The 12,267-nt window shown below is 37.6% G+C and overlaps 1 protein-coding gene across 2 annotated transcripts in view; it reads left to right on the forward strand.

The window, feature by feature from the left end:
* The window catches only part of ACADL (acyl-CoA dehydrogenase, long chain), a 30,596-nt gene extending 18,551 nt beyond the window's left edge, over nt 1-12,045 (forward strand). Inside the window, exons 8-11 of one of the 2 annotated variants that reach the window (XM_019523422.1) lie at nt 2,725-2,838; nt 4,845-4,972; nt 8,425-8,511; nt 11,193-12,045. In XM_019523422.1, the coding sequence (XP_019378967.1) occupies nt 2,725-2,838; nt 4,845-4,972; nt 8,425-8,511; nt 11,193-11,286 (423 nt within the window). In that variant the 3' untranslated portion in view covers nt 11,287-12,045. Of the gene's footprint in view, nt 1-2,724; nt 2,839-4,844; nt 4,973-8,424; nt 8,512-8,664; nt 8,850-11,192 lie in introns of those variants that run through there. The other variant, XM_019523424.1, reaches the window with a different exon arrangement.
* The last annotated feature ends 222 nt before the right edge of the window (nt 12,046-12,267 follow it).

The following is a 12,267-nucleotide window of genomic DNA, read 5'->3' on the forward strand; positions in this document are numbered from 1 at the left end:
GAGTACTGCATCCAGTTCTGGGCACTGCACTTCAAGAGGGATGTGGACAACATGGAGAGGGTCCAGAGGAGGGCCACTTGCATGATCGGGGGCAACAGGGCAGGCCCTACGAGGAGAGGCTACGGGACCTGAACCTATTCAGCCTCCACAAGGGAAGGCTGCGGTGGGGATCTAGTGGCCTGTTACAAACTAGTCAGAGTCCCTGTTCCCCTGAGCACTGCCAGGAGTGACCAAGAATAATGGTCACAAGCTGGCAGAGGATAAATTCAGATTAGACATCAGGAGGCGCTACTTCACAGTCAGGGCGGCTAGGATCTGGAACCAACTTCCAAGAGAAGTGGTGCTGGCTCCTACCCTGGGGGTCTTGAAGAGGAGGCTAGACAATCACCTTGCTGGGGTCGTTTGACCCCAGTACTCTTTCCTGCCATGGCAGGGGGTTGGACTCGATGATCTGCTCAGGTCCCTTCCGACCCTACAAACTATGAAACTACTAGGTCAGTTGCATCGAACTTGAGATAGGTGTCTCTGTGAGAGATGCTATAACCCCCCAAATCATTCCTGCTTTAGAGGTAGGTTCATGACAGTGAAACAAACTCACACTGTCTCCAGAAAGAGCACAAAGCCTGATGCTGCTATTTTAAGATAGGATCTGCCATCTATAGATTATGGTAAAACGTGTCAGTTTAGGAGGTTGAATATCTGCAAACAAATCCTGCTGAGGCTACTTTTGATGTGAAGTACAGAATTTCTAGTTCTGGTCTCTTGGAACATCTATGAAATAGCTAGCAATCTACTAATTACTGTTCAAATTACTTTATTCACTTTATATAAGAAGTATGGGAAAGGATAACCCAGGTGTAGGAAGGATATTGTGTTTTCATACCTGACCTTGAGCACAAATCCCTGACACTGGTATGAAGAAAATGGGTTTAGAGTAGACATTAAAGAAGAGCACTACAAATAACTGTGGTGCCATTTTAGGATTTGTACATCCCATTCTATAGATTTACTCCATAGAGTGTATTCTTTTGCCCTTGAAACTGCATTGTGCAAAGCTAACTTCCTTTTGTACTTAAATGCTAATGCCAACTGCAATTGAAGCTTTCTACAAGAAGAAAAATATTAAAATTTTAGAAAGTACATTCTTGTACATTGAGGCTTATAGGGTGAATGTAGTAAAGCATCCTCGTACATTTAAAAAGGGTTTTAGAGGAACATAGGACTGGAAGAGGCCTTGTGGGCCATTGCTGGGAACTGTACTCATTCATAGGCAGCCATTTATACCAGGATTCCCAAAAATTGCCCCAATAAGTCTAAAATGCCTTGGCTTGTTAATAGACTTGAACACAGGTGATTAGTTTACTACAGTTTTGGAATACTTGGGAAGAATAAAAACAATATTCTCATAGTATATTGCAGATAAAAAGGTGCGGACATTATGTTTAAGAAATTATTAGTTTGTTAATTATGTTTTAAGTAGTAATCCAGGCACATGTGCAGGCAATTAGTTGTGCTACAAAAACGGGAAAAGGTTAATGTTACACAATATTCTTGTGGCTGGTTTCCATCGTGCCATAAATTGAATTTATGGCAGGGTTAGAACTTGCATCAGGATTTCTAAGAGGCCCTGGTGTGGCTCCCATCAACACATGATCAGCTGTTTGCTACCTGGATCCAGGGCTGCACCAGGGCTCCAACTGGCTCGAGTGTGATTGCCTTTGGTTGGCAAAAAGCTGGTTCTGGGAAAAGGCCCAGTACAGTGCCTGGAACCAGCTGACAATCATCTGGTCCTCAGCTGGACTGGGACCATTTGGAGGCTCCAACTGGCCCCAGTGGTGGGTCAGAAGCTCCTGCCCCAACTGCTTTCCAGTCTGGCTCCTGAAGCTCCTCCTGGAAACAGGTGTGTGAGACAGTTTCAGCTGGCCACAGCGGTGCCAGCATGGACCTCGCGGCACCCTTGAAAAGGTCTCGTGGCATGCTGGGAGAACACTGCTTTGTTAGATATTCAAACTACAACTGTTTTGTTATAAATGGCCTCCTTGTTTAACAGATTCTTTACTTCATTTTACACTATGGGTCAAAAATTTGACCTATTTTACTACTTGCAAAGTTGATTCAGTATCTCTTTCTTTCAGGGCATGTCCTTCAGAATTTTCAAAAATCAATTCAAATGGTCATGAACAACCTTACAGTGATGCTAAAAGCAATTATGTGAATTTGAATCTTAATTTCAGTCTTTCCATAGCTTAGAAAATGGAAGAAAAAATTGCAGACTTTTTAATATATTTAGACAACGACCTTCTAAAATTTGTTCAAATTACATTTTTAATTTGAAGATTCAAACCAAATAATCAGAATTTAAGTTCAAATTCTGTTTTGATTGAAATCAGTATAAATATTACATATGCCTGTTTAGATGTGGGTTGTTTTTTTTTTTTAGTTCTCCTGATGCAACTTGAAAAGTCACTGAAGAGTTTTTAAAAAGTATGTTCTAAATGTCACAAATCAAGACAATTGTATCCATTAGAGTGATTTCTTTTTTCAATGATGCATGTATCTACTTAAAAACATAAAGCAATGAAACAGAATTAAGACTAACAGACAAAATTTAAGCTTTTGTTGCCCAAGTGTGTGTGTGTATGCATCTACATTGATGTAGAGAGATTTGAAATGAATTATAAATAATAAGAATTCTTGCATCTTCTGTCATTTGTCTCTCAAAAGGAAAGACTGGCAATTGCTGGCATAGCACTCGCCAGCTGTGAATTCATGTTTGAAGAAACAAGAAATTATGTTAAGCAAAGAAAAGCTTTTGGGAAAACAATTGCACATTTACAGGTGAGTTTGAATCAAGATACATAGATTGAAATGTGTGTGTATATATGTCTTTTTTCTAAATTTTAAAAAAAAAATACACACCAGAAATGCTAGACCGCTTTCAAAGATGATAATGTTTAATTAAGGATGTAACCAAAACAACTGTCTTCCCTCCTGATCAAATTTTATAGATGCTGCACACAAGATTTCTTAGCTACTAGGTAACTGAGTGCCTAAAATGACTCCACCAAAGAATGTTATTTCATCCTTTGTGCACATAACTCCTCTCCATTAATGGTAATTAATTGTGTATTTTGACTGATGAGGACGCTGCCCCCTAGTTATAAACCTGAAAAAAGGTTTTTGCATAATGGATTTTTTTAAAACAGCCTACCAGGCAAATGTTGACTTTTTTTTTTCAGACAGTGTTCATAGGATTTTCTTTGTTTGCTTTGTTTTTAATAAAGGAGTTTTCTTCAGTTTCTTTGTAAAACAAAACAAAACAAACAAACAAACAAACCCCAAACGAACAAAAAAAAAACTGGTTGTGGGGTCATCTTGAAAGCTGCATTAATATTACACATTTTTATGGGGAGATTATTCAAGTTCTAGTGTTTGGTACACAGAATGTGAATGAATCTTAAGGTTTTGGGTGTAGGCAGTACTTGTGTTTATTCTCTTGTAGCCAAGAGAGAAACCAAAAGCTTAAAAGCATCCCAGTTAAGTCCTGATGCTTTTCCTATTAGGTTGGGGCATGTTTCTCACTGACTTGAAAGCAGGTTCAGGCCCATACAAGCAAAACAATTAGTATCTTTTTACATAGTGTAAACTTTCATATGTTCAATTTAGTTTGTGTGTGTGAGATTATAAAAATCAAGGTGTGATTTAATATTTTCAGTTTGCAAACTTAATGCTGAATTTCTTCTTTGAAAATAAAATATTTCATACAGATGTGTGTCATACTTTGACAAACAGCAGCCTTGAAAGCAGGCTGCCTATCTTCAATAAACTCGATAAAATACAATATAATATCAAACCATTACATTACATGAATGTTTTCTGGGTTTTTTGCAGTATGGGTTGCAAAGATATATGTATAAAGCAAAGTTCTCTCCTTTCTAAGTAGCCTGCCATTTTGTCCAAATCATTTAGTCAGTCATGGACAGTTTTTGGAATTAGTCTTTTTCTTTGTTAATCTTGATTGATCAGTCATTAGAAAAACTGGGCAAGGCCAGTAGGACCTCCAATTATAGGGTAGCTTAAAAATGTGAAATAAGAAGACTTCTTCCTTGTTAACTGATCTTTTTTTTATTCCCATGCCAGAGTAGGAATTACTACAATATGTTTGACTGCTTGCCTTGTCTAGCTTTAAATAGTGCTGGCAGTTGGCTTTCTCTACTTTTATTTAGAAACATATTCCACTGTAACTGATCTCAGTGCTTGAGAAGTTTCCTGAAAGCCCATTTAAACTCTCCTTTGTTCAGTTGTATGCAATTATTTTTACTTGTACCTGTTTAAGCTTTACTTTTTTGATGATTGAATTATAACTTTTTTTTAAGGAAAAAAATCTCCTGGATTTTGATAATATACTTCTTTTAAAGAAATCTGATGTTTTAGAAATGTCTGGAATTTTATGGAGTGTTTCCAATATGCTAAGATAATTACTGCCTCTTAGCATAGAAACAATTTGCCACAAGAGGGAGCCCAGTTGACAAAGCATTCAGTGCAGAACCAGTATGTTACACTGTCTAGCAATTTATTTATTGAACTGCTGATGCATTGTTTTCATATAAAAAAAAAACAAAACAAAACTCAAATGTGTGACTTGATAAGTTTTATAATTTGCGTCTCTTCTGTTATTAGATTGGTGAGCTCACAGCTGTGTTAAAAACAGAAGAAAAGAAAATTAAACTTCTTTCTTCTGCGTAAAGTTCAAGTTGCTGAGACCTTGCTGGCAAATATTCGCCTCTTAACATTTCTCTTCTTTCAATGTGTTGTTTCTCTTTCTGTTCCCAAACAAAAACCAGGCTGTACAGCACAAGTTAGCTGAACTGAAAACGCAGATTTGCGTGGGCCGGGCATTTGTGGACAGCTGTCTCCAGCTGCACGCAGAGAAACGTCTGGACTCCTCCACAGCTTCCATGGCAAAATATTGGTATGCATGTTAAAGTAATATGGAAGGATATTACTGGTGTGAACTCCTCTGAATTCTAACATTAGAACATCTAACTGTCCCAACTATGTATTTAGCTCCACAGGTAACATTCCAGTGATTCAGTCTTAAATTATTGATGGCATCTAACATCAGAATTCATTAATTAAACTCTGTAGTGGTACAATGAGTATAAATCCTAGATAGGTACACTGAACCTTGGTATCTATTAATTGCAGCATTTCAAAATTAGTTACAGGATGTTTGCTTTTAAGATAAAGGTCCACTGAGCAAAATGACCTGACAACAACTTACTTAGTTTTGGTGAAAAAATTTACTGAATGTTACAAAAAAGTTTTACAGCTATAAAAGGTTAAAAACTATTGGCTTATCTTACTAGGTTTTCCTTACTTGAAGTTCACATAACAACAATAACATTTATATTTCTTACTTAATGAGCACTTACTTAGGTGTTGGACTTACCTACTTCCTCAAAACTGTGTGTTTTCAGAAAGAAATAGTTGGCCACAACTATATTTCTGTAACAAGAGACACAAGGTATTTTATTTTTCATAGTTGTATTTGTCACTGGCCGAAAGGAAAAAAACAAAACAAAACAAAACAAGCAACTTTCTCCCTCTTTTCCTTCCCCCCTCCTCCAGAAAAAAAACCCCAACCCCTAGGAACTTTTTGTATAGTTACTTATTAACTTGTGTTTAACCAGACACAGTTAGACATTAGAATCATCTAAGGTACAATACATTTTTTGTGACTGCAGACTAAATTAGCTGTAAAGATGGAAACTACAGACTGAAGATAAGGAAATATTGGAACATTTTGAAGAAAATGTATAGGCTTAAAGAATTTAGACTGGATTAAACCTTTAAAAAAAGTATAAGAATATGCACAAAAGTTAAGGGATTCCAGGTAAATCATTTACTATGCAAGGAAAGATTTTAATTGAGTGTTATTCCTGGCACTGCTTACCTAGCAGTACCTGGTACATAAGCAGAATAATTTAGCTTTGAGGAGGAGGAAACAAGTAGTGCCAGCCTAAATGGATACCTCATTACTGGGGGTTTTCAAAGATAGGAGTTTGCAAAATGCTCTGAATTTTTGTACTTACAAGATTAGTGACTTTGATGGCATGGATCCTTTAAATTCTCTCTCTCGCTCTTCTGCCTTCAGAACACTTGTAACAAGTTTAAAAATTGCTTGAACAGAAAACTGTTATATTTGCTCAAATCTAAGACAGTTTTGAATTTAAGATGACGCCCCAATAATTCTATTTTATACTTGGAAAATTATACATATGTTGCAGTTTCCATGTATAGAATCTAATTAGTGGAAACGCATTTACTAGGGGAGAAGGTAGTTGGGTGGGGTGGGCATGGGCTTGGGGAGGCAAAGGGTGTGGGGGGCAGGCAGAGGCATGGGGGGCAGGCTGCAGGTTCCTTTCTCCCATCCACCCTCCCCAATTATCCAAGATGAACATGAGCCGCCAGTGCTAGACCGCAGCCATCAAGGCCAGCCATACCTTGTCATGCATCCAAAGAGGCATCTCAAGCCAGTCCAGAGAAGTGATACTCCCCCACTATGCGACATTGGTCAGGCCGCAATTGGAGCATTATGTCCAGTACTGGGCACCGCACTTTAAAAAGGATGTAGCCAGCCTGGAGAGAGTTCAAAGGAGGGCCACCTGTTTGGTGAGAGGGCAGCAGGACAGGCCCTGTGAGGAGAGACTGAGGGACCTGGAACCTGTTTGGCCTTGGGAAGAGGAGACTGAGGGGGGACCTGGTGGCTGCCTACAAACTCATCAGGGGAGATCATCAGCAAACAGGAAGAGCCCATTTCTCCCCAGCACCACCTGGGGTGACAAGGAACAATGGTAATAAGCTGATGGAAAATAGGTTTAGGTTAGAGATCAGGAGGCAATATTTTACAGTTAGGGTGGCCGGAATCTGGAACCAGCTTCCTAGGGAAGTGGTCCTTGCCCGTACCTTGGGTAAATTCAAAAAGAGGTTAGATGACCACCTGTCCGGGGTCTTGTGAACCCAGCATTCATTCCTGCCTGTGGCAGGGGGTCAGGCTAGATGATCTGTTAAGGTCCCTCCTGACCCTAGCTACTATGAAACTATCTTTCCCCTCACTCTGTCAGCCACATGTCCCCTTGCTTGCCAAAAGAGCCATCCTAGCCCAGGACAGGTGGTTGCTCAGCTCCAGCCTTGACCCTGATCCCAGGACTGAAGCAAGAGCTGAGCTACCACCTGCCCCAGGCCAGTAATTGAATCCAAGATGAGGCTTCCCTCCGTCTTGGACAATCTGATGCGGGGAGGAAAATCTTGTCTTGGATTTGAGTAAATACAATACATCTCTTTCTACCACCTGTATATTGTGCTTCATTTGACTATGTACTAATTTGTACCCATACTTTAATTGACTATCGAATAGATGAATCATTTTTTAAATCATTCTACATCTTTACTGCTGATTTCTATTGAAAGATCTGTAGGTTTTATTATGGTCAATGTAAGTATAATATTTACTTTAAATTTAATCTGAAAATCTGTTGAGAAACTATATTATGTACAATTTAATCCTGAAATAATCTAAGAGAATTTAACAATAGAGCAAGTTTGAAAAAAATATGGAAAAGGGATTGATTTAACCAGTCATGTTCTGTACTGCCTTTACTATTTCAGAAGTTGAACCCTTGAAAAACTTCCCCTTCATGGCCTCGCTTTTTTACTTAATTTCATAGCGTTAAAATCTTGTGACTTTTTTTTTTGGTACATGTATTGTTGTTGAACTGTTGAAATATCTGCAAATGTTTGGTAATTCAAAAGGAAAAAACTTAGGAGAGCTTATATAAATAGCATGCTGTCTCAAATTCTGCTGAATATAGAAAAATATTAAGCATTTTTTAGGTTTAAATTTATTTTTAAGTATTAGGTTTTTAGTATTAAAAGCTTTACAAATAAGTATAATTAATTACTGCTTAAAATTAATTATCCTCAGATGATGATGGTATTCAGAGAGAATTCTAATGTGATATGCCAAAGAAAAGCATTCGTGACACAATAAATATTATGACTTAAGTGGAGGAATAAGGAAAAAATACCTATTTAAAAATAAACTTCTTTGATTTTTATAGCAAAAATAAGGAAAAGGTAAATGAACTGATCTATACCTGAAAGGTTTCTATTAGTGAAAGATTTTCTATAAGAAAGAAATCTGGAGTGTTAATATTTAAATGTATCTGTTAGTTATATAACTCTTGTTCTCCATGTAGAAAGGCAGTTCCCACAATGAGTTGCAGTCACTTCAGATACAGAAATTATGTAAAGGAAATGTGTGATAATTAAATCTTTGTTCTACTAACTTGTTTATAGGTGTGGTAGGATTTTTATGGGATTCATGCTTTAAAAACTTAGCTCCTGTTCTCACCATTTAAGGGCTTCTGATCTCCAAAACAGTGTGGCTACTCAGTGTTTACAACTCCATGGAGGATGGGGGTATATGTGGGAGTATCCTATCGCAAAGTAAGTGTAACATTTCAGACTGAATGATGAAAGATAAGTAGGAAAGTAAAATGAGACACTTCCTTCAACTGTATAAATTATTGTGTATTATTGATTTACTTTCCTGTCTCCTTTTTACTGAAAAGCAGATCAGCCATGCAGGTGTTGGGAGAGAGCTATTGTGATCCTCCAAGTTAATTTATGAGCTGTTGAGCAGTCCCTCCAAGTTTTTGTTAGTAATGTGTCAGTGGCTCTTCCTGAAAAATCATTGATTTAAGCATCAGAAGACCAGTATGAGTATAATCGTTTCCATGTTTTATCTGAAAATTGAAACTATAAATGCATGGGTATGAAAGGGGGGAAAAAATAAATGTCCTCTGATCAAGAACTTTAAGGCATTTAGATTAAATTTTTTATTTTGTTTTTTTTCTCATCAGTATCGGGTCTTTTAACTGAAAATTTTCACTTTTGCCTGACTTAAGCAAACAAACCAAACCCTCCTAACAAAAAGCACACTTAACAGAGGCAGTGGAGCCCTTTGAAATACCACCCTTTCTATTTTTCTTACCTGAGAACGTCAGTTGTAACGACTTGGATTACTAAAATTGAAAGGTCTTATAGCAGGGGTGTCAAACTCACTTTGGACCTCAGGCCAGATCCAGAGTGTAGAGCCATCAGCAGCTGCAGTGGCTCAGGTAGACAGTGATCTGATGACTGTTCAGTGGCATATGTGAAATAAATTGGTAATTCTAGTTCTTTCTCTAATGACCAAAAACTCATCTCTCAGAAAGAACCAACAGAACAGTTAGGAGCCCCGTGAGTAGCCTGAGAAGGGACAAGGAAAGGATTTAAAGGGCACCTATATACATGCAACAAGGCTGCTCTAGTGCGCTGGAATTACAGTGCGTTGGAGCAGACTCAATTAAGCGAGCAATTACCGTGCTCCGGCAGACTCCAGTGTCACGTGTATCAGTGTCTCCATGCTAAAAATGGCAGCGGAGGTACGTTAGTTAAAGTGTCCCTACTGTCATTTTTCACATGGGGATGCCGATACATGTGATGCTCCGTGCACTTTAATTAGAGTGGCTCTTGGAGCTGCTCTGATTAAAGGACCCCTCTGTTCCTGGAGCACGTGTATAAATGCCCAAAGAGTGTCTTGCTCAGGGCAGTGAGGCACATTGGTAAAGTAAGATGGGCAAGCATGCACGTCTTTCTCGATTGAACGTATGTTGGATTGTGGATAGATGGAGGGTTTCAATCTCCAAAGCTCTTAATCATCCACTAACTTAATATGAAATTTGGAAGGAAGGCAGCAAAGGAAGATTGGAGAGAGAGGGAAAAGAAGAGGTAGGTTATGCTGATTGTAAGAGGAAGAAAATACTTCACATTAAAAAGATGGGATGCAAAGACAATAACAGAAAAACTTGACAAGGCAGAGTGTGAAAAAACAACACACAAAAAAAGGGAAAATACTTTACATATGAAGTCACAGATTCAAGACAGTTTCCTAGAAATGTTCAGGATGTTGCATGCTCTTGGCTCTCCAGTACTTTTTGTAGAGGTGAGCAGCAACCACTTATGGAACTGATGAGCCTTTTAAAGGATGGACTGAAATAAGGTAGTATCTTGCATTGGAAATAGTGCAACGTAGCATGGAAAAACACTTGTGTATCAGACTGTATAGATGACTTGTTTCAATGAAGTGAAGTAAAGATATTCACGGTGTTGCACTATAAATTTCTTAGAGTGTTTATTAAGGCTGCCTTCATCGAAGGGCTTCGGTCAAATTGTGTTCGTTAGGCATGCAAAAATGGGATATATTGGCAGAGATCAGGTAGAGTTAAATTGATATGAACAGCATGCCCTTAGTTGTATATATTTTTAATTTTTAGGCTTTCTGATGTTTGTAACAACAAAAGTACTGTATTCAAAATTTGTCCTGCCCCTTCAGTAATGGGTAGATATAGACAACTTCATTCTGGGTGCAGACCCTTTTTCATTACCACTGTATACAGGGGTGATATATAGGCCCATTTTAGAAGACGTTTTATACTGAAGCCACTGTGATTTGTATTTTTAGAAGCTTATTCAAAACAAGGAAACTGAAACTTCTGTCTAGTTTACCTGCTGTATTTATCATCTGTGCCTATAGAGTAGAGCAGGGGTGGGCAAAATGTGGTCCGCGGGTGGGATGTGGCCTGCCAAGCCATTCTATCTGGCCCACAGGGCCACTAAAAAATTTAGAAAATTAATATTTATCTGCCCCTGGCTGCCTGTCATGCGGCTTTCAAGGGCTTGCCAAAACTCAGTAAGTGACCCTCCACCTAAAATAATTGCCCATCCCTGGAGTAGAGCCAAGTATTTTAGTTGAAATATTTTTTTATTGATTGTAAATTTTTAGAATTTTACTTGAATCCCTTTTACTGTATACAGTCTTGTTTTTGAGGTCTTCATTTAGTTAAATGTAAAACACCCAACCAAATCCATACATAAAACTGGAACTTTTCATACATTAAATAATTTCATACATTTCTGTAGTAAATAACTTTTCTTTTTTAATAAACAAACCTAAAAGAGGAATAATTGTTCTCAGTCTAGGAAGAACACTGCACTTGAGGGGTGCTGGATGTTAAATAAGGGCCTTCTCATGTAATACACATCTGTTAACTCTTCTTTCTTTCATTATTACTTTAATTTTCCAGAGCTTTTGTGGATTCTCGGGTTCAGACAATCTATGGAGGTACCAATGAAATAATGAAAGAACTAATTGCTAGAAGCATTGTAAGTGACAGCTAGACATATGGATACACTGGAGACCATCTTCCTGAATCCTATTACAGTTAATATGGTATTAAATCAGACACTGGAATGTAAGTAGACAAAAGATGCACTGTATTTTTAATGAGAAGAGCAAGCCCATCTTAAAAATTACTTTAATTAAAAGCACTAATAAGGATAGCATGTTTGTATTGTTGGGCTCTAATGTTTCATAAAGATTAGCATTTAAAGATGCTTGATGGAAACTCTTGGTGAAAGCTCCAAGGCTAATCCTCTTGCGTCATTTTAAAACGCTCTTAGAGGCAAGATGATACACCTAGTGTGTTCTGATTTTTTAAAAGGGATATTTATGTGCTTCTGGAATATTACAATTAACTTGAGGTCTGAAACAAAATGTCATTATATTAAATCCAGCTTGAACTGTTCAGAATGAATGTAATCAAATTTTCAAGAAGCCACTTTCTTCCTGGAAGGCAAACATGTTTAAAGACCCCACAGTTTTAGATCAGCACTGCCTGTTGTCAAATGTAACTTGTGCCTATCTTATTCTCACCTCAGTTTATTTGAATGAGAATGGCCTTAGTATTGATTTTCTTCAATTTTCAGGTTTTACTTATATATGCATGTGTATGTTGCATTCATTTCTATTGCTGAGATGAAATAAGCAACTTTCAGCTTTATTAAAAAATGCACAAACCGCCCCCTAAGGTTTACATGTAACCAGAATTGCCTTATTTCAATGTATACATACTTTTAATAAAATATTTACAAGCAACATGACAATTATCTGTTTTTAAAGTAATAGACTTTTTAAAATAAGTATTTGGAAGTGCCTTGATAAGTCTTGTTTTGGTAGGATTTCTAAGTAACTATGAATGCATTACTCGTTAACAAGCACAATGTGTGTTACTTTGAACATCTGTGTGAACACCTCTGTACAAAGCCTACTGGAAAATATCACTACATTTGTAGGCATAAATTAGAGGGTTACTGTAAGAG

Source organism: Gavialis gangeticus, unplaced genomic scaffold (genome assembly GCF_001723915.1).
Source record: "Gavialis gangeticus isolate Ggan-Ray unplaced genomic scaffold, GavGan_comp1, whole genome shotgun sequence".
NCBI lineage: Eukaryota > Metazoa > Chordata > Crocodylia > Gavialidae > Gavialis > Gavialis gangeticus.